The 20,662-nt window shown below is 44.2% G+C and overlaps 2 protein-coding genes across 5 annotated transcripts; one reads left to right on the top strand and one right to left on the bottom strand.

The window, feature by feature from the left end:
• Positions 1 to 7,129: 7,129 nt before the first annotated feature.
• b9d1 (B9 protein domain 1) lies at positions 7,130 to 9,039 on the top strand. The gene is made up of 7 exons (XM_052049187.1): positions 7,130 to 7,330; positions 7,478 to 7,546; positions 7,819 to 7,930; positions 8,028 to 8,124; positions 8,321 to 8,383; positions 8,530 to 8,597; positions 8,710 to 9,039. Exons 1-7 carry the CDS (start codon positions 7,268 to 7,270, stop codon positions 8,859 to 8,861), a joined length of 624 nt encoding a protein of 207 aa, XP_051905147.1. The 5' UTR covers positions 7,130 to 7,267; the 3' UTR covers positions 8,862 to 9,039.
• Positions 9,040 to 9,086: 47 nt separating this feature from the next.
• Positions 9,087 to 20,156, bottom strand: epn2 (epsin 2). 4 transcript variants are annotated; one of them, XM_052049152.1, is made up of 10 exons: positions 19,882 to 20,156; positions 15,817 to 16,519; positions 15,473 to 15,627; positions 15,203 to 15,315; positions 14,854 to 14,958; positions 14,426 to 14,531; positions 13,672 to 13,824; positions 13,341 to 13,433; positions 12,058 to 12,279; positions 9,087 to 11,903 (listed from the first exon to the last, which is right to left on the bottom strand). In XM_052049152.1, exons 2-10 carry the CDS (start codon positions 16,245 to 16,247, stop codon positions 11,614 to 11,616), a joined length of 1,668 nt encoding a protein of 555 aa, XP_051905112.1. In that variant the 5' UTR covers positions 16,248 to 16,519; positions 19,882 to 20,156; the 3' UTR covers positions 9,087 to 11,613. The 4 variants fall into 4 exon arrangements, with proteins under 4 accessions (XP_051905112.1, XP_051905114.1, XP_051905113.1 ...); XM_052049154.1 differs by having other exon boundaries at positions 13,404 to 13,433; positions 19,882 to 20,154; XM_052049153.1 differs by lacking the exon at positions 19,882 to 20,156 and adding an exon at positions 17,418 to 17,543.
• Between the last annotated feature and the right edge of the window lie 506 nt (positions 20,157 to 20,662).

The raw sequence follows: 20,662 nt of genomic DNA, 5'->3' as shown, positions 1-20,662 counted from the left end.
AGTTTAGTTCTGAATTTTGTATTGGATTCAATGTGTCAGTCACCTTCACCTCATTGCCCAGATCATCTTTTTTTTTTTATCTTAGCTATGCACTTGTGCCCGTTCGAGCCTTCACCTTCACCCGCCAGCGTTGGTTTTGAGAGCTTGCAGCTCCTACTTCTTGAAATAAAAACTTTATTGCCCCAGAGACACTCCCTGTTGCGCTCCAATACAAACACTGGCGCAGCTGCGGCAACCCGAGTTAGGCTCCTTTTCAATCGTGGTAAGCCTCCGCACTTCTAGTTTTCAAATTCAAGGGTAAAAAAAAGTCACATCGGCAGAGAGAGTCGATGGCGCTCTACAAATGCAGCTTTTACCTTTGGACTAATTGGCGGACCGTGAATCTCGAACCGGAGACATCAAAACAAAAATGCATTTCACAGATGCCATCATTATCCCTGCAGACATAAAAAAATAAATAAAAGATATATCTAGAGCGGCAGACATCCGTTTCTACAAAGCAGTAAAGTTTGGCTCTGTTGAGTTTCATGTGCAAGCTTCCAACTAAAAATGGATTGGAAACCCGACACGTGAAGATACTAATTGGCAATCATTTTTCCCTCCCCCAATTCGAAGAGGGGGTGTAGGGGGTGGGGCAACTCTAACGTTCTCCACCCTTTTACCACAAATCGGTAATGCATCCCTCTTCTTTTCCACTTTGCATTACTCCGCAAACCATTTGAGTCAAGTTACGGTAAATGCAAACTTGCCCCAGAAAAAAAACATCTCCAGCACTTCTTGGTCAACTGTGCGCTAATGGAACAGTTAATAAAATCAAGGATATGAAAATCGGCCAAATCCCTCCATTGTAACAGGAAGGAACTCGCCACGGGGGAGGACTCGCTCTCCCTCTCCTTTTCCTCTTTCTCATTTCAGACGCTTGCTAGCTCACTCGGCCGCTCGTTTTTTTTTTCTTCATTATTCTTTCTTACATTATTGATTGGTGGTTCAGAAGACATCTCATATCCCCACCCCCACCCCCGCAAGCCGCCCTGCCCAAACTGCGTCTCCAATTGTGGAGGAGCCTCTGCCGTAGCCAAGTGGGACTCCGGGATCTACTTTACTCCATTGACATCAGCGGTTGCCGTGTACATAAACGGTGACCCTGTTGTCTGGGCGACAGCCATTATATTGTCACGAAAGCACTCAGGCTAATGGTAGTGGAGCCATATTAATGATTCTCTGTCCTCCGCCCCTCCCTTTTTTTTTATTACCCATTTTCTTAGAAATACACACAGATATACATACTGCGTTACTGAAGGCTCCTCCGTAACAAATTGCATCTTTCCTTGCTCAGACGCCAGGAAAAAAAAAATCAACAATATTGTACCTGGTCGTTGTTTTGCTCTTTGTGGCCACCATCGAACAATTAAGAAAAGTCACTCTGGCTGGCTGGTGTTGACCCGAGTCGGTTTACTTGTTAAATTTTTATTGAGGACATCTATTGTCCTCCATATTTTTTCCCCCCCTTCTTTTTACTGGACATGCACTTGTAGAGTCAGACACAAACACATTCACGAGCACGTCCCGAAGATTAAAATCGCCATTAGCCGTACGATGGTTTACTCTCGGCGGCTTGAGACGAAGGACTTCGAAAGAGCTAACCACAGAAAAGAGATCGGCTGCGGTATCTAATGGCGACGTTTTGGATGCACATATACATTTGTGGTGTTCCAGTAGCCTAATGGATAAGCCCCCCCCAACCCCCCCCCCCCCCCGCCCGGAGGTGGGAAGTGCCAGTCCAAGGACGGTGTTTACCAAGACAACTACTGAAAAAGTTCAAATGACGGGAGAATTTCGGGAAAGACGAATGATTATCGCCGTGGTGGTTCATTTCTCCGGGGATAGTTATTAAGTGAGGTGGGACGAAAATGGAGGTGCTTGTGGCATCTAGTTTTTCAACAGAGTATGGCAAAATGCAAATATTGAAAATATGATGCAATTTGACTTCACAATGTCGTTTGTCACAAAAGAAAAAGTCAAAAACTGTGCAATGAGATTTTAGGACTTGAATCGTCAAGACATAAAAGATTATTGTGTATTGATATTATTATCTTTTGTGGTGTTGGCTGAATTATTTTGCTTTTTTTTTTTGGTGTGCAATTTTATTTTATTTTTTAATGTAAAAAGAACCAACAGCATGATAAGTTATTGCTCCATCACGAGAGAGCTCAGTAGTCCAGATGACCTTAGCGACACACTCTAGTGATGCGTATATAAATAAGCTCCGCTCCCAGTCCCCCCCCCCCCCGATCCATCTCATCTCTCTATTCCTCCTCCCTCATGGCACTTTACAGCAGAGGCCTTTTTTTTTAAAGCAATGACTTCATTTTTTCTTTTTTTTTTTTGACCCTACAACGTTCCCCCCTCACCGTAATCTTCTCTCGGCTGAAGGACGACTGAGGTCAAAGTGATGTGTGCTCACCTACAGGAAGAATTTGCTCTCGAACAAGGCAGCATTAAAGCGAATCATCTCAAAAGTACTGCACGTGAAGATATTGTGGCAAATGACACACCAATATGTAACTGTCTGGAAAAAATACAGATTGTACTGTACTCCATTTCCTTTTTTTTTTAAGGATTCGTAGCGCTACCCTGGAAACAAAAGTGTAATGTTGTGATAACGGAGCGAAATGTGAAGTGAATATCAAAATTTCCACGGGACCATTACACAAGAGTTTGAGAGCATTAACCTTTGCGGTCCTGCCACATCATAATAATGGTAATGGTGTAATCTCATTAAATATTTATTTCAACCACTTCTGGTAAGATGATGGAACAAACCCAACAAAAGACTTGATGGCAGTACGTGTAGTTCTTTTGAAGGAACAAAAACAAACATAACCTAACTTGGCAGTCCTCATTTCAAAAGGGCACCAAATATTTTTCACCAAAATGAATTATTCTCATGCCCTGATGACTTGGAAAAAAAAAAGATTTTATTATATATTATTCATTCATTCATCTTCCGAGCCGCTTGATCCTCACTAGGGTCGCGGGGGGTGCTGGAGCCTATCCCAGCTGTCTTCGGGCAGTAGGCGGGGGACACCCTGAATCGGTTGCCAGCCAATCACAGGGCACACAGAGACGAACAACCATCCACGCTCACACTCACACCTAGGGACAATTTAGAGCAGGGGTGTCCAAACTTTTTGCCAAGGGGGCCAGATTTTATGTGGTAAAATGTCGGGGGGCCGACCTTGGCTGACATTCTTTACATTGAACAACAATATTGTTCAGCAAATTTTAGTAAGCCAGTCTGTTTCACATTTCCATTTTTATTTTAATTTCAACAATCTTAAGAATTTCTTTTGGTTCATTTGAAACAGGTATATCACATGCAACTGCTTATTCACTTGACTTCTTCTTAAACAGAAGTCTCCTGAGTGCAAATTGATTGATTTGAAACATAAAATGTATCACCATGACTTTTCAATAGTCACAAAACCTTTGACTCGAACAACAGGGAAATGAACAAGCAATACACATATCCACAACTGCAAGGATCATTTGAAATATGACATATCAGTCAATATAAACACGGAGTGATGTCTTGTTAACTCGTGAGTGATGCCCTCTAGTGTCTAAATGCTATTACTCATTTAGTGAATGCTATTACTCATTTAGCCACTAGAGGGAAGCAGTACTCTATGAAACATCACTCCCCAGTCTACGAGACCTCAGTCAATGCAACACGTGTTCCATTGCGCCCAACCTGCGGGCCAGACGGCACTGATTTTATGACAGGGGCCGAGGGCCGGATGAAATTCGACCGCGGGCCGGATTTGGCCCGCGGGCCGGACTTTGGACACGCCTGATTTAGAGTGTTTAATCAGCCTGCCACGCATGTTTTTGGAATGTGGGAGGAAACCGGAGCACCCGGAGAAAACCCACGCAGGCCCGGGGAGAACATGCAAACTCCACACAGGGAGGCCGGAGCTGGAATCGAACCCGGTACCTCTGCACTGTGAAGCCGACGTGCTAACCACTGGACTACCGGGCCGCCCATATTATATATTATTATTATTTTATTTATTTGATTTCACCCTGGATGGCTATCACTCACCTGGTGCATATCGGTGGAGGGCACTCAAACGTGGCCATTTCTCCAAGCAGCTTAAGTAGCCTCCGGGCCTGAAATCAATGTGTGCTCTGTAACATTAAAAACAATATATGACCATGAGGAATACATTAGGAACATGTAGAGCCACTTTCATTAGCGCAAGGACTTCTGAAGGGCACGGCGGAGGCCTTTCCATCCTATATTGATTAAATGTTTTATGTTAACGCATCGATAATGTTTTGTTGATAGCTAAACCAAACCAAAATATGGCAATTACTGAAGCTAAAATTGTGACGTTCATCATTATTATTATTATTATTTTCAGAATATGGCTCTCAAAAAGCATCTGGCATCTGAAAGGAATAAAAATGGAGCAGGTATGGTGGGAGGTATTAGAAAGTGTACACAGGCTCAAGGCATGTGAATAAGAATAAGGATTATGACATGAGAGATGAGGAGGTGCCGAAAAACAGTGAGTTGTCATGAAGAGCGCATTTTGAGAGGGAACACGCGGTTGGAATGTTGGCAAGAAAGGTTACAGGGGTGAGGGGGGGGGAAGAAACGACACACATTTTGGCAAGCGAAGAACGCGGTGGTGGAGGAGGAGGAGGACATGGTGGAATGAAACGGAATGGGGACGCACAGGGAAGGGGAGAAGAAGCAATATTTCATCAGAGTATGAGAGGATGACAAGAATGTAACCAAAAAAGGTGCAGATGGGAGGCAGGGAGCTGGAAGGTGATGGAAAAGTGGGGGAAGGGAATGAGAGAGGTCAAAATGAAGCATGGTCCGGGAAGGCAATTGATCAGTGGGGGAAGAAAAGCAGCCTGTACCAGATGTGGTATGTAGTATCATTTTATAGGGGAATAATCCACTCTAATTGATTGACTTGGAATTAATTTGAAAAGTCTAAATACATCCTTTTAGGTGCCAAAATATATTTTCTGATATATTTTGGGGAATATTTTCCGTGACAAAAAAATAAACCTCCAAATGATAACATTTAGTGCTAGTAACACTACTTACAAATAAGTCATGCTGTCAACATAGCAGCCGTGGCTAACATCTGCTTCTTAATGGTGCTGATGCTAGTTTAGTATTGCTAGCGCTGCTATTTTGTCGAAACTGGGCAGCATTCTTTGTACCTATTCGTCACTTGTTCATAATTGCTTGTGAATGGCCATGTTTGAAGACAGTGCCAATCCCACAGATTTATATTTGAGTGGACTAACCATGTTCACATACCACTATAGCTAGAAAAGAAGCCGCTGGCGGCCATTTTGCGTTGCCAATGGCGAAGCTCGCCAAACTTGAATACATTCACTGGGAATTTAACAACAAAAATAATAGGACTGTCTCCATATGTCAACAAACTTTTATTTATTGATCGTCACCACTCTATTTTCACAAACGATGGCCTGCGTTCTATCATCGTGCCTGAGTGAATAGAAGGCATCTCTTGCCACAGCATCACATAGAAGCCGTGGGGCGGCGGTGGGGGTGGAATTTCCTCATGTCATCTGTTAATCTGACACTTTAACTTCTCGCCTTGTTTATTGTGACATGGCAAACTAGAACAGTGAGTTTGGTTGAATAATTTCCATATATGGTCATCGTGGGGGGTTGTATACGAGTATTAGACGACTGGAGATGATGTCATCTCCTTTCATGAGGCACTTTGTTTATTTTTAACTTTATGCTCATGTGTGATATGACGCGGTTCCTCCAATTTTTCTCAAATAAGCTCTTCGATAATTGTGTCCTTTTACATAAAAGACTGTCTTCAGCACATGGACAGAATGTCTGCTCACAGTCGAGTGTTTTGCGTGCAAATTTTGGCTCTATTGTCGCCGCACGGGGTAATTTCTCCCCATGCTTGAGTTTTCTGCACGCAGCCAAGTCTCCAGTAAAAGGTCAGACTCTCACACAAAGAGGGGGACGCACAGTGCCGTGTGACAGTAGGATACAACGACATGTCTGACACACAGACAAAAAAACAGGTGGAACATGAGAAAGAAATAGAAAATTATGGCTTATTTTATAGCCTGCGTTAGCACTTAACACTGTAACTCAAATTACACCAAATTATCCAAACAAAGGAAGCTAATAGCCACATGGAGCAGTAAGACTTTAAACATAGAATCAGTGTGGCAAGATGAAAAAAAATCTTATTGGCTTCTGGGAGTATAATATTAAGAACATGGGTTGGACAAGTGCAATGGACCCGGGTCCCACAGCATAGCGTTTCTAATAAGTGAATAAAAAAATGCAGTTATACAGATTTTCTGGCAAAAATAAAACACCAAACCAATTTAGTACGAAACACAAAGTCAGGCACACTTGATTTTGCTGGCTGTAGGTAAATTTTATATTTATTCACAAATCTATACGGCTGGTGTTAGTTATTGAGCAATCTAAGAGTTGGAAATGGCTTGCTCTCTTTGAAAAAAAATGCCATTTGAGGGGTCTCCTGAAAAGTGATGATTTTGGAGGTATGATTATTCCGGCTGATGCAAGTCATTTGCTTTAGTGAGCTGCAATAAAATAAGAGAGTCGGCTGGGTTAGGCCTTCAGACCTAGTGTTTAACACAAGGCTAATGTAATTTAAGTGAACACATGATATGTTTAATTTGCGTTCTGAGAAGGTTCTTGCAATATGCCCTCTCATTCCCAGCTCCCAGATCGAAAACGTTTGTAAACCCCTACCTTACTATGTCACCATACTCAGTTCAAAATTGTGGCTAATGGCTACAAGTGTTGTGAATGTAATGAAAACACTTGGTAGACACACGACACTGTTTGGCTGAAACATTGTTGTGCAACTGAATTCACGTCCTAAATTGAAAATATGCACTAATTGAATTGTGTGATTAACTCACCAACATGTTGTCTTCCGCTCCTCATGACCACTGCCAACGCTTTCCGGTGTCATCAGTTAAATATTTGCTCCATTGCTGCCATCTTGTGGGCGTTTAGAGGAATGGTTCTCCGCTATTGCGCGTGTGTTAAATTTGGGCCTCGCGAAGAACCATAGGGTGGGGTGGAACAAGCGTCACCTTAGCAACGGAGAGACTTTAGCTAGCACTCCGAACAGGCTAAATGTACTGTATCTTCGAAAAATATAGACTTCTGAAAACAGAGTCGGATGTACTGTTTTAAGACAGGATGGCTGCAAACAACCCGTCTGTGTTTCTTCTCTCGGTGAACGGACAGATTGAGGGAGCGAATGTGAGTTTTGCCTGGCGTTTCTAGCACGGCGGCTAATATATGTCAGCTCTCTAGCGTTTTGAAGCTCGTAACGCTTTGCATTCGTGCAGGTTGAAGAAAGAGATTTAACTTGTCCATCTACTTGACATAGCGTATTTTCTATTTCAGTTTCCGAGTTATGACGATTTGTACTGCAAATACTGCTTTGTTTACGGCCAAGACTGGATGCCCACTACTGTGAGTACCCTTCTGAATGCAGTGGATGACAGTAAAGTTTTGTCACACTTTTAATTTAATAATTCTATTATCGTGTATCTTGCGACCAGTCAACCTTTGCCCAAAGTCAGTGGGATAGAGGCTCGAGTTCTCATTTGCACTCAAGAGCCACACTGTTTTGGCGGGGTTGTGTTGTTTATTTTTCAGCTATGCACTAGTTATTTTTTTTTAAGTTGAGATTGTTTACCAATTCAAATGTTTATGATTGTATTCTAATTTATTTGCCTTTGTAGGGTTTGGAGGAAGGTATCACTCAAATAACATCTAAAGGCAGTCAATCGTCACACAAATTGATATGGAACTTCCCACTGGACATCACTTTTAAGAGCACAAACCCTTCGGGATGTGAGTCTCTCTCACATGCACACACTAACATTAACTAATAATTTTATTCCATCGGAGGAAATGTTTATCGAAATTGTATGTGCTCTTTTTAAATTAGGGCCTCAACTTGTGCTGAGTGTGTATGGACCAGACATGTTTGGCAACGATGTGGTCAGAGGCTATGGAGCAACACACATCCCGTTAACACCTGGAAAGTTGGTGCTATCCTCATCAACTTTCAATCATATTTGCTTGTAGAATACATACTCACCAGCTGCAACAACTTTGAGATCCATTACAAGTGGCATATCAAATGATAGATCATGGCATATTGTAAAGCGTCTCGCAAGTGTATGTTGTATGCCCTTTTATATGTGTGAAACATATCAGCTTTTTGTTGGCCCCCCGCAGTCATACACGGACCCTGCCCATGTTTGTTCCTGAACCCACATGGAGACTTCAAAAGTTCACCAGGTTAGTTGACAGTCGGGTTGGTGTCGGGACAGTGGCAGTTTTTTTTTAAATGTATTTTTTTGTCATTATACACCACAATGCATTACAAAGAAAGCTTTGTAATGAAGAGAGAAAGTATTAATGTAGTCCGTTTTTTTTTTTTTTAGTTGGCTTTGGGGACGTCGACCAGAGTACACAGACCCGAAAGTGGTAGCCCAGGGTGAAGGGCGAGAAGGTATGTGTGGATGTTCATTCTTTCTGGTAAATAAGAACAGAAGCAATGAGATTGGGTTTTGTTTTGTTTTTCTGTCCGCGTTCACATTAGGTAACCCATTTTATTATTACAGTGACGCGGGTTTGTTCCCAAGGATTTGTGACTGTCTGCTTTAACATCATCATGAAGGACATGAAGAAACTGGGCTATGATTCTGGACCATCAAATTCCTCAAACACACAATCTTACGGCACCACATCTGGCTGGTCCGCGGATGAAACGTGACCATTTCTAGTGTCCATCCTAACGCTCTGGTTATGATTACGACAACACGTCGAAATTATGGTAACTGTCCTGTTTATATTCAAAATTTGTTTGATGCAAATGTCTTTGTAAATGGCTTTGTTACATATTCCATCATTTGTATTTTTATATTTTTACATAAAGTTTGACTTTACAGAGACGTAGATGATCTTTGTTGTTAAAAACTAAAAAAAAGACACTCAAGGGTTACAGAGTTGATGTGATATACATTTACTTTAAACCAATGCAGCTACACTCATCCTCAACCAACAGGGGGCGCCCTGCTGTGCTCGTTTATTTAGATGCCGTTAAGATTCCACGGTGACGTGTCCTACAAAAACCCATTACACTGAATAATAAAGGTCAAAAAAAGAACGGTATGTTACAATAGTACAAATGATAAATTATATTATACAGATATAATGCCGTCAGATTGAGCACGTATCGAATAAAAAGCAGCCTGCTCCCAGCACTATGAGAAGAGTAACTAGACAGACGTGCAGAAGAATAAAAAGGTGGCTATTAATGCATACAAAGACAGTCTGTAAGGTCAGGTATTCTCTCAATAAAAGCATAGCGAATACAAAGTGATGCATCATCAGCTTGTCACACACGGGCCATTACGGAACCACACCGCCACTGTGAAACAGTCAGAAAAAAAAAAAGTGGTCATTTGCAGTGTCATCCAACATTTTTGTTTTCCATCATCGCTTCAACGTTAGTGAAATCAAGGAGGGTGACTTAACAGTTTGTCTGCGAGGCGCCGTTCAATAAATTCATATTAGCAAAGCCATCTTTGCAAAACATCTCTTTGTAACATGAACTGACCGCACTGTTTGCATATATTATTTGTTTTGCGATTTAACGGTTTCATTGGGCTGTATGCACTCAATCCACCTATCACCCATCCACGAGCCAAGAAAAAAAAGAATACACCAGCTTTCCACTGCTTTATCCATCGCGTGCAGTTGAAGCCGCCCCTCCATTTGCCGGAGAAATGCATGCCTTTAGAGCAAGACTGAAGTGTCCTGTTCAAACTAGCATAGCACAGCAGATGGGAGGGGGTGGCAGCCCACCAAGGGGGAACTATAAATATTGGCAGTGAGTTGTCTCCATCATCTCTTATTACGCTCTGTTTCTCTACAAAGTAATCCTCCAGTATTCATTTTTGCACAAACTTTAAAAAAATGTTGTGGAAAGCAACAATGGTGTGTGCACGTCGGCGAACAAAAAAAAACGGAAGTGTGACCTGATGCTGGGTTTTTGGGTGGCGGGGGCGTTGGGGCGCTCAGACTTGGAGATCAGTCGCTGTGACTTTGGTAACAGTTGTTGCTTCTAAGAGAAGTGAATGGCTGACCCATAAGGTAAAACACTAAGATGACCCGATGCAGACTGAAATATGCAGCTAGTAAACACCTCAACGACAGAAAAAGGATCCGAATGAGTAAATAGTAAAATCTAACCATGAAAAAAAGACCTCGTAACTCCTCCATGGAACACAGTTTGCTCTTCGACTGCGTGGCAATGAATCCACCCTCTTAAGTTGCTGATTGAAGCGTGCCAACACAAGATGCTGCAGACAAACAGGTAACCGCCACAAGTTTTGCATTCAAGTACACGTGGAAGCTGGTATCTCCCGTTCAAACTATGCACGCGCTCCCTCTTCCCTTTGACCCTAGTACAATAACAAAACTTTTTTTTCCCCGACAACGCCTACTTATGTGCTTGAATACTGACACTGTGACATTGAATATATTTATGTCTCAACGCACATTTGGGTGTGGCCTTAATGTCGTATATCACATGGGAGTTACAGGATTAGGGCATTGACAAGTTAACTGCGAGCATGCCATGCCACTTAATCACTCGGCTAGCGGGGGTTCGTCTCCTTTGAGAAGCATTCCCACAGTTTAATACCGCGATCCGTGTTGGTCAGCATGTTCAATGGCGTGCCCAGCACTGTGATGGGAGTGGTACAGAAAAAGTCCAAGTTTGAGCCGTCACGCCCCGTTTTACAGCTAGCCTCCTTGGCTACGCTAAGGTGTCGCGGTGAGCCCAACAGTCGCGTAAATTATTAGTAAAAAATAAAAAGCCAACGAAATGTGCAAAATCCCTGCTTCGGAACACACACAGAGTATAAACATATCTGACGGTCTCTTATCATTCAAACGCCAGAAAGTGAAGGAAAGACTTACTGGGAAATACACAGTGTAATAGCACAAATATGTGCACCCACTCTCACACACATACACGCGTGTGCCTACATGCGCACACTATTCAGCTGACGGGGCTTATAAAAGATTAGCTCTAGTGACGAGATAAGATCCTGGCGTTAGTAGAGTCAGGCTTCCGTCACCCCACAGAAGAAAGGAGCAATCCTACGGAGGAAGGGAGGAGGGTGAGGGACAAGGGGCTTCACCTGCCTCTGTGGGGGCCCGAGGGGGGGGGGGAATGTAAACACCCCTGCTACTCTAGCTCTGATGCCAAGTGGACAGTGATCTACATCAGTGTCGCATCGAAATGGAACACATGGGACGAGGCAGTTTGTAGCACAAGGAGAGGAGGAAGCGTGTGGTAATGTTAAAAGGATGCCACAGTGTCTACGAACTTGCTGGGGGGTTGGTTAGAAAAGGGATACATGGGACGAGACAACTTCTCCATGAAGCTTTGTAGAGATGGGGGGGTGGGGGGGGGGGGGGGTGTTCTGCGTGCACGTTGTCCTGCAGTCATCCCTTCACAAAAGGAATGGGTTGGTGGCTCCGGTGGGTTGCGACCCAGCCTGGGGGTGCGTGCTCATCAGTGGCTGGGGCATAGCGCCCATCGGGCGTCCCACGGGGGCCATGCCTGCTAATGGGACCATGGAGATGGGTTGAGTGGGCAAGGAGGATACGGCCATGGAATCGGCCATGCCGCTGGCGAACCCCGAAGGCATGGGGCTGACTCGCATCTGGTTGAGGGTTGGAGGGGCCGGTTGGCTCACTTGGAAGGGGTTGGCAGGGGTGGCGGAGGCTGCCGCGGCGCCACCTGAGTAAACACAGACAATGTCAGAAGCACAAAAAAAAAAATCTTTTATCAGTAATTTAGAATCATCAACAATTTAAGACATGGTAAACATGTATGTTTCTCTTTTTGTGTGTTGGCAAAAAAAAAAAAAACATAACAGCTGACATGCACCTACCTGTGGAAGCCAAGAATGGGTTGAACGCTGGTGCAGGTTGGGCTGGTTTGGTCACAAGAGAATCCAGGTTGACCAAGGCAGCGTTGGGCCCCAGGAAAGACTCTGGAGTCTTCCTGGTTGAAGAAGTAGAGCTGGATGTGGGAAGGGGGTCAAAGATGTCCAAACTGCTGCTGCTGGCAAGACTGGCTTGGGATGGAACAGAGGATGCTATACCACCATCACCTACAAAACACGAGTTGTTGTATACATGCAGAAACCGCAATTACAATCAAGCGGGGGCGTGAAATAGAACAAAAATGAAATCAGAATACAGTACAACATATACTTTGACATACATCAGACTCAATACACAACAAACGATACTCAAGTAAATGTATTCTGCTGAGAACGACATCTCAGCATTAAAAGTTGAAATACAAATGATACAGTGCATTCCATCTGCACGTGAGTTTTCACTGTAAAAAAAAAAATTATATTGACACATTAAGTCAATCAGAAGAAACTACTATGGGAGGACATCAGAAAGAGACAGCCTTTGTGGTAGCAATGGATACAAAGAGCGATGGAGACCCACCAAACCCAGCAAGCCATCTTCTACACGTGTCATTTGGACAAACTCATCTCAGAAGAGGAATTAACATGACAATCCTTCGGATTTTAGCAAATTTAGCACGGAATCCGGCATGTTTGCATTGAGCTGAAGCACAAATCTCGATCTAGGATCACCCTGCCCGCAGAATCTAACCGAAAGGGGGAAAGCCACGAAGACCTGTGCCAAGATGGCCTCGCATTCGGAATTTATGGAAACAGAGTTCTTCATTACAGTCATGAGAAAAGGCTCGAAATCATTGTTTTTCTTTGCCCAAGAGTTTTGCGAATCATTGACTTCATTTGAGGAGCAACTTTGACATTTTGAGGAGCATTTTTTTTGCATGTTAATCCTAAAAACTGTGATGCAAAACCTCTGATATTGAGCCTTGTGATGTTAAAAGTCCAAATAGGTGAGACCACAACAAGATTTAACACCCCAGTGATACAAGACCAGACCAGAGCAAATGGCCTTCTCTTTGAAAATCTGATTGTTATGACAGCATGTCTTTCGTTGGGTTTTCTCGTGGAAAAGAAACATGGCTGCTCGAGGCTCATTGCTCGAGTCTGGTAGTTACAAACATACACAGACAGGACACGTGCGTGTGACCTGCAGAAATATTAGAACAACGGACGGCACGTAGGAGGAACAACACAGACTGTGTCAATAGGGAGGACAAGGACAGGGTGAGTACCAGCAGGGACAGAGGAGGAGGAACGCAGGCTGTCAAACTCTGAGAAGTCCTCTTTGGACGTACCATTGGATTCACTGAACAGGTCAAAGCTACCTGGATGGAGACAACACACACATATAATACAAAGCCAAGACGAACACGTGCACAGATGGTGACAGACAAAACAAATGTGAATGAATATCAAAGTCGATTCATAGGAGACAGGCGCAAAAAAAAAAGGCAAATGGCACAACCAAACGCCATTTGCGTCTCCATGATGCCGTTCCATCATTTGTTCTAGCTCATTACTTTGTCATTGTTATGTCATTGTCATTATATCGCTATGGGTTACCTGCGTTGGAAGCCTTGGGCCGAGTAGCGGCCGACCCCCAGGGATCAGATGGGGGAGTGGAGTTTGATGCCCATGGATCACTGCTCTTCACGGCTGGAAGTGAGGTAGGAGCCCCCCACGGGTCCGCTGAGGCTGCCGACTTAGAAGCAGAACCTTGGGGGTGAGAAATAGGTCTACTGAGTGGCAAAGTATGGACAGGTTAAATATAAGTTACAAGAATGAGTGTTTTGGTGGCAGGAATCAAAGGTCCAAACCGATCCCCCTTTCAGCTGTTAACCCAAACCGTCTCTCCTCCTGTCACGACCTTTCTAACACAATTAAGTGGCTTCATTAAAGCGTAGCCTCACGAGGTTGTTGAGGAATTTTGCAAGTGCCTCCCTTTTGACATCAGTGAGGGAAGTGAACAAACTGAAAACGGGCATTCGCTAATTACTGATGTCAACAGTGCGTGAGGTCTTGGGTAAATAAGATATCCCCCATTCAACCTTTGCTGCTGTTTTTTTCTACTACCCCTCGGCAATTGCCACTTATTTCTCCCCGCAAACCCGCTCCTTCATGTGGTCTGTCAGGGGTGAATTTCCGCAGTGGAAACTCTCATCTATTTTGCTTTATTGTCACTGGGCCTGCAGAGCAACATTCCTAGTTGTCAACCAACAGTTCACAGAGTTTCAGGTAGGGGTGAGGCACTTACACACAAACACGGTCCCGAATACATCGCCCTCAAAGCAAAAACACGCAAATTCGGAATGTGTACCATAAGGTTTCCAGGGGTCTCCTTTGGACAGAGCTCCTGCACCCCAGGGGTCAGCACTGGCACCTGGTTCTGGAACATCCATTAAATCCATCAGGGATGACTGCGGCTAAAAAATATATATATACAAAAAAAAGAGGAAGGTTCATTTGAAAATTGCTAGAGAGGAAAAAAAACGATAGTGGTAGCAACTGTGGATGTAATATGAAACTGCTTAGCCATATTAGCAGTCATCTCATGTTAATGAAAATGAACAGTCATGCCATTTATTGAGTCACATAATTGGTGGGCTGACTAGGCCATCTTCTGTTAAGATTCATCACTGCTTCGGGGGGGGGAAGAGATCGGGTCAGGCAAAATGAGCGTGAGGAGACTAATTTAGCATATTTGTGCCAAGTCACTTGATGTTTCATGCTTTGATGATAACTTGCCTCTTTTTTCTTGTGTGCCAGTTTGCCAGAGTCCGGACCTCCCTTCTTGCTCTCCTCCAAGGCCATCTGTAGTCTTAGATCGTCCCCTCTGCGGATGCGCTCCTCCTGTAATTTGGCACGCGAGCGATTGACATTTCATCTTCACCTAAGGTCTGTCATTGATTACATATACAGGAGTAGATTGTGTACACTTGATGTGATTCCAAAACTACACACAATACTGACAGAAACTAGATGAGCCCTCAAAGACGTTTCTCAAACACGAGACTGATTTGATACAATGCAGTAACGACCCAGATTTGCACCGATGATGATTAATTGTCTGCCCTGGAGCGCACATGCCTCCTACCTGCTCTGCTGCTTCTCTGCTCATGGCCAGAGCCAGTTGCAACTGTAGTTCCTCCTCACCGCTCGTCTGAGGTCTGGCTTGCTCCAACTCTGATCCCGCATTGGGAGATGTGGCTGATGGACAAAAGTCGGCACAAAATTGCCAAATTAAATATCAGGGATGACCCAAAATCACTTTTTGCCCCCCACCCGCTTTTCGAGCAGTTTAAATGAAGTGGGTGTTATGATGGTAATAGAAAGTTAAACTTGGAAAAAAAACAATGATACTCACATCCATGGTAGGAAGCAGGCGAGCCCTCCGACCTGCCGTACTCTTCACTGTAGGAAGTCGAGAGATTGGGCTGGGATGAGCCTCGACCAAAGCCCATCTGATTGCTCCCCGTGGACACCTGGGCCATACGCTCTTTGGTCTTCAAAGCCTGAGACCTATGCGGGTAAAACACAGCAATCTTCTTGAAAAATCCCCAAGGGTCTTCTCTTTACCAAAAGGCTCAGAGGGGTTGAGTCTTGAGACTTGAAAACAGCTGTAGTTGTTTTGAAGTTCTCTATAACGCGGCTGTTGAGTCAAACCGAGCGGCGTTTGCGTGGGTTTCAGTTGGATGAGTAATATCTTACCGCTCTCCTTTGAGACGATCTTCGTCTTTGAGAAGGACCACGAGCTGCTTGCTCTTCTCCCTCACGTTGATGCCCTGGTCCTTACCATCTCTGTCAACATACTGGAAGTCTTTCAGAGTCTGGATGGCAAAGATGTTCTCCTTGCACTGCAGCGCCACTCGCTCCGAGCCGGTCTTGATCAGGTAGTCGAGGAGGGTGAGCGCTTTGTAGACATGGCGCCAGTTCTTGCCGTGGTCATTGAGTCGTCTCCAGATCATGCTCATGATCTCACTGAAGGCCACCACGTTGTAAGTTAAGTCGGCGATTTCCGACATGAGTGAAGATGAGGGGCCCCAGGGGTCATTGGAGGTCGCCTCTCTGACTTTCTTTTCTGCGTCAGAGTAGTTGTTCACCATGTTCTTCATTTGGCGGCGGATGGTGGAGCTTGGCATTGTGGCGGTTGAGGCGGAACGCGCAGGAGATCAACAGTTTCAACTCTGGCACCGACAGGAGCGCTCACGCCACAGGTTTTGCGTATTTATGCAAAAAGCTGCGTGTCAGTCTAAGGGCTCCTGGTCCGAAAACAAATAACTTTGTGCTGGATTAGTAAGAGTCTATGAGGCTTCTTCAGGCCAGTGCAGTGTTCCTGAGTCCTCCAGAACAATGTCTGTTAAAACCATTTCCGCACACAAAGTGCCGACAGTGCTTGCGACCGTGCCATTACCTAGGAAGCACAAAGTAAAAGTTCATTAATTACAGGCGACAGATGTAATGTTACAGTGAAGCATCCGGAATCCGGAACGACAAATTTGTCGAGGTCTCTTGGCCAACAGTAACTATGAATCTTATCTAACATTACGTTCAACTTATGAATCGTCGTAGAACCTGTGAAATAAAAATCACAAGAAGATGACATATGATCTGATTATTGGAGAACCGAAATCATTCATAGCCCAACCGTATTCAAAGAGATTGCTGTCCTGAAACATCATTAACTATAAAACAAAGTCCTTTAGATCCGAGGTGAAATTTATTCATAGCTCTCGCAGATAGGTATTCCGCACCATCTTAATCCTAATTAATAGTTAACGAAACATTTCGAAACCAGAATATTCAATTGTATCACCTATTCAACTATTGGTCTCCCCGATGAAGAGAAAAATCCGTTTCCTGTACTATACTGTATCTGCACCCTTTGTCCTCAACATCCAAAGGGATGGCTACGGGCATGTCCTATTCAGTAATATCCCACGCGCACTCGGCATGCGCCAGCACGCCCCACAACCGAATGACAGCGTAAACAGTGGTTAGGTAAGGAGTGTTCAGAGGTGTGCGTTTCATTTGCAAAGTCACTATTTGAAGGTTTGATTGTGAGGACAGCTTCCGGCCTGGCCATGCCACGGAGGGACAGCTGGAGGGGAAACGAGGATGCGTGAGAGCGCTTGGGGAATGAGAAAACAACTTGGCACATCCCATAAACTCGCTTAATGCCAGTCAAATGTGATTCCTGTGGAGAATGCCCCGCCTCCACCTCCCACGCCACCCCCGCTAACTTTCCCTCATCACCCTGCATCGCCATGAATACGACCGAGGCCTAATTACACATCTGCTGCAATAATCACCTATTCACTCACTGCAGACAGGAGGAAGAGAAGAGAGTCTGTCTTGTCCAGCGCGACCCCCACAACTATCCCCGGCCCAAATACACACATGCGCATGCACGCAGACACACCGGAAAACAAACCCCCACCACAAACACAGCCGCACCCCCCCTTCCCGTCCGTCCTTCTTGGGCTGATCTCACAAGTTTCTAAGAAACAAGCCTGTGTGGAGAAAAGGGTGGAAATGTGTCAATCGAGTTCAAACACTCATTAAAATCGGAAATCTGATTTTTCAAACAGGCATGTTTATTTTTCTGCAAACACTCATTTCCACCACACCCCATCTTCAAGACAAAATAACAGTCCTGACATAGCCAACTGAGTTGTCCTCCTTTTCGTTGTCTCAGACACAAAACAGAATTGATCTGCACTTAGCACACAGCACAGCAAACGAAGAGTCATATCATTGTGCTTTTTTCCTGAGCTCGAAGGCTATTCCAAAAGTTGAAGGGCCTACAGCAGACAGAGTGACGGTTATCTTTCCACATTATGTTGTCTTTGCTTCAGTACAAAGACATGAGGCAATAACATGACATCAGCGATGCGGATGGGAAGTTACATCCATCTTAGGGGCAGAACGCTTTATGGCTTACTGATAAGCGGTGACAAATTTGCAGATGGGTATTACTGCTGTTTCATTTAATTTGAGTTGGTACCATATTTAGCACCTTTGGCCTCTCCCAGGCACACCGCAGCAGCTAAAAAAAAAGATGTAAACTGAAGAACATAAGCACCAATGCGTTAAAAGTACTTGGTTTTGCTCATGACTTGTTACAATGCTCTGAATTATGGATGCACAAGTAACACTTTTCCCCCCAGGGAGTTTCCTGTCAAATTAAAAACACGACAAAAATTCATTGCTAATCATAAAAAACGTACATACTCCGTACCCTGCATTTACGTAAAGACCAGCCTGTGTACAGTGTAGCATCTGTGATCATGACATCTCTGATCTACTTGTGAAAGGAGACTTTGCATCTCTCCTTTTTCATCTATAACTGCTTCAAACAACAAAGCCTATATTGTTATTTTTTTGCCATGGATGATCAGTGTGGCACAAAACCTTGGAAATGCACCATAGATTTGTTTGAAAAATCACTACAAAGACAACTTTGCCCCAATAACAGTTCCCACAACGGTACAGGAAACCTAAAAAAAAAAAAAGTCTACCTTGACAGCAGCAAAGCATAGTGACGGAAAGCTGATAGGGAGATTGAATGCTCGCCTGGGCGCCCCTCATGAGGCTGACAAGTTTGAAAAGTTTGTGTGTTATACACTCTGCAGTAAGGTATGGTTAATAAGGATAGAAGCAGTTTTTAAAATCTTAAAAATAAAGGGGCGAGCCACGTCCTCATAGGTCCGTCCTTGCGTCTCCGTAGCCTGTAATTAAAAAGCCAGGTCATGCAAGAGATGACAACAACAACAATGATGCTCATTGCTCCACCCATTATGACAACACACTGGCTCGGTCCACAGCCACAAATAACACAATATTTCACATTCACTTGTACTGTACAGCCAAAAACGGCCCTGTGTACTGATTCAGTTGGAAACACAATCAATGTTGTACAGAGACAGCGCCCTGGCACAAAAATGCTAAATGACGCAAAACCGCATCAAAGAGCATTGAAAACGTGACATTATTCAGTGTTGGAAAGGCGTAGGAATGTAGGGGGAAACCATGAATAAACGGCGATGCAGCAAAATAAATAGAACAAATCACAGCGTTTCCTTGAACTGACGCGTTGATTTCTCACGAGTCACTGACGTAGCTTTAGTTCCCTATAGACACAAACTAGCTCACTCACTCACAAGCCTATCTACGTGCTGTATTCCGACAAGAAATTAACATAAATATTTTATGGAAGTTAGCGCGGAGTTTGTGAAATCTCAGTCGAAATAGCTTGGATGCTAACTAGCGATTAGCGGTAATGTTAGCAAGTTGCGCGCAAACTTGTGAGTTAACTTGCGTAACTTTATTCGCAACGTGCCTTGATGACGATCAATGTTGGTGCAACGTTTATTGTTTTTCACACCTCAGTAAACAGGCCGCTGGAGCCAAGTGGCATTTTATTCACGCCGAGTGTTGGGACACTTAGACGGGGAAAAAAAGTTGGGGAGCAAAGCTAGCCACCCGCAGAGCTCGTCGGTGCTCTTTGGTCGGTTCAATCACGTCAAATGTCGCCAACTTGGCGTCAAATCGCACCGCTTGCTTTGCGTTTATTGGAATTATACCCGACCCTGCGTTGCACAATTAACGTAATCCATAAACGGCACTAAATCAGTCAACTAGCATGCTAAAAGATGTAGCCAATCCTCTACTAACGGGTGCTCGGTCGAGACATCGCCACTGAAAACTGGATTAAGGGACTCTACCAAACGTCGAAATAATTCCTCTACGAATTCAAAGCAGGCGGTATCTTACCGTTTATTTCGAACTGGGTTTGATTTAAATAAGAGTCCAGGGCTGTAGACCCTAAAACGCGTTCCTCAAATTCCAGACGTTTAAAAAAATAAAAAAAGGGGAGAAAAAAATCAAGATAGTGTACTTATTGCGGCGAGCTTGTTGCGCCTCCGCCTAGCCAAAGTGTTGCTAATGCTAATGGTAAGCTAAATGTTTCTCCTCCTCCAGAACATGGCGGGCGGTTTGGGAGGTGGGAGAGCCGGGGATGGGTGTGACCGACGCGGCCTGACTCACGCACACACAAAAGACCTTCCTTCCCTGGAAGCCATGTCAATCGTTCCAAGTAAATGGGTGAAATGAAGTGCAACAAACTCAACTACTTCGTTCATGTACTTTGATCATTAATGTACTTTTGATCATTCCACAAGCGAAGGGCAATTTAGACAATATATTTCCGACTCTGTGTGTGTGTGTGTATTTTCCCCATCTCCAATTCTTGATCTTGTTGGCAAATGCCATACTTCCTGGCTCCTTGGTCTGCTTTGTTAAACCTGTTTAGTGGCTGGTTGTGAAACACAAACGTATCACTTTCTTGATGTCAGTTCCCACTAAACTGCAGCATCAGCAACTATGAAATCAAATACACGATGCCATTGTCTGGAATTTCCAAGGCGGTCAGTGTGCGTGTGTGTTACAGGTGTGACAGTGTGAGCCTGGAAAACATTGCAGAGCAGCATTCCATCCCTCAAGTCTTTTTCCACTGAATGTGTCTGATCATGTCTCAGCGTCATGGCGGCATTTA

Source organism: Hippocampus zosterae, chromosome 17 (assembly GCF_025434085.1).
Source record: "Hippocampus zosterae strain Florida chromosome 17, ASM2543408v3, whole genome shotgun sequence".
In the NCBI taxonomy this organism is placed as follows: domain Eukaryota; kingdom Metazoa; phylum Chordata; class Actinopteri; order Syngnathiformes; family Syngnathidae; genus Hippocampus; species Hippocampus zosterae.
Note: the sequence above shows the minus strand (reverse complement) of the source record. Positions and strands in the feature narration are given on the sequence as shown.

Excerpts from the sequence above, each read along its gene's own strand:
- b9d1 (XM_052049187.1), top strand. The coding sequence starts at position 7,268 with ATGGCTGCAAACAACCCGTCTGTGTTTCTTCTCTCGGTGAACGGACAG. Across the intron at positions 7,331-7,477 it reads GACAGATTGAGGGAGCGAAT|TTTCCGAGTTATGACGATTT; the intron begins GTGAGTTTTGCC and ends TTTCTATTTCAG. Across the intron at positions 7,931-8,027 it reads GAGCACAAACCCTTCGGGAT|GGCCTCAACTTGTGCTGAGT; the intron begins GTGAGTCTCTCT and ends TTTTTAAATTAG.
- epn2 (XM_052049152.1), bottom strand. The coding sequence starts at position 16,247 with ATGCCAAGCTCCACCATCCGCCGCCAAATGAAGAACATGGTGAACAAC. Across the intron at positions 15,628-15,816 it reads GATCGTCTCAAAGGAGAGCG|GTCTCAGGCTTTGAAGACCA; the intron begins GTAAGATATTAC and ends TTACCCGCATAG. Across the intron at positions 15,316-15,472 it reads GCCTGCTTCCTACCATGGAT|CCACATCTCCCAATGCGGGA; the intron begins GTGAGTATCATT and ends TTTGTCCATCAG.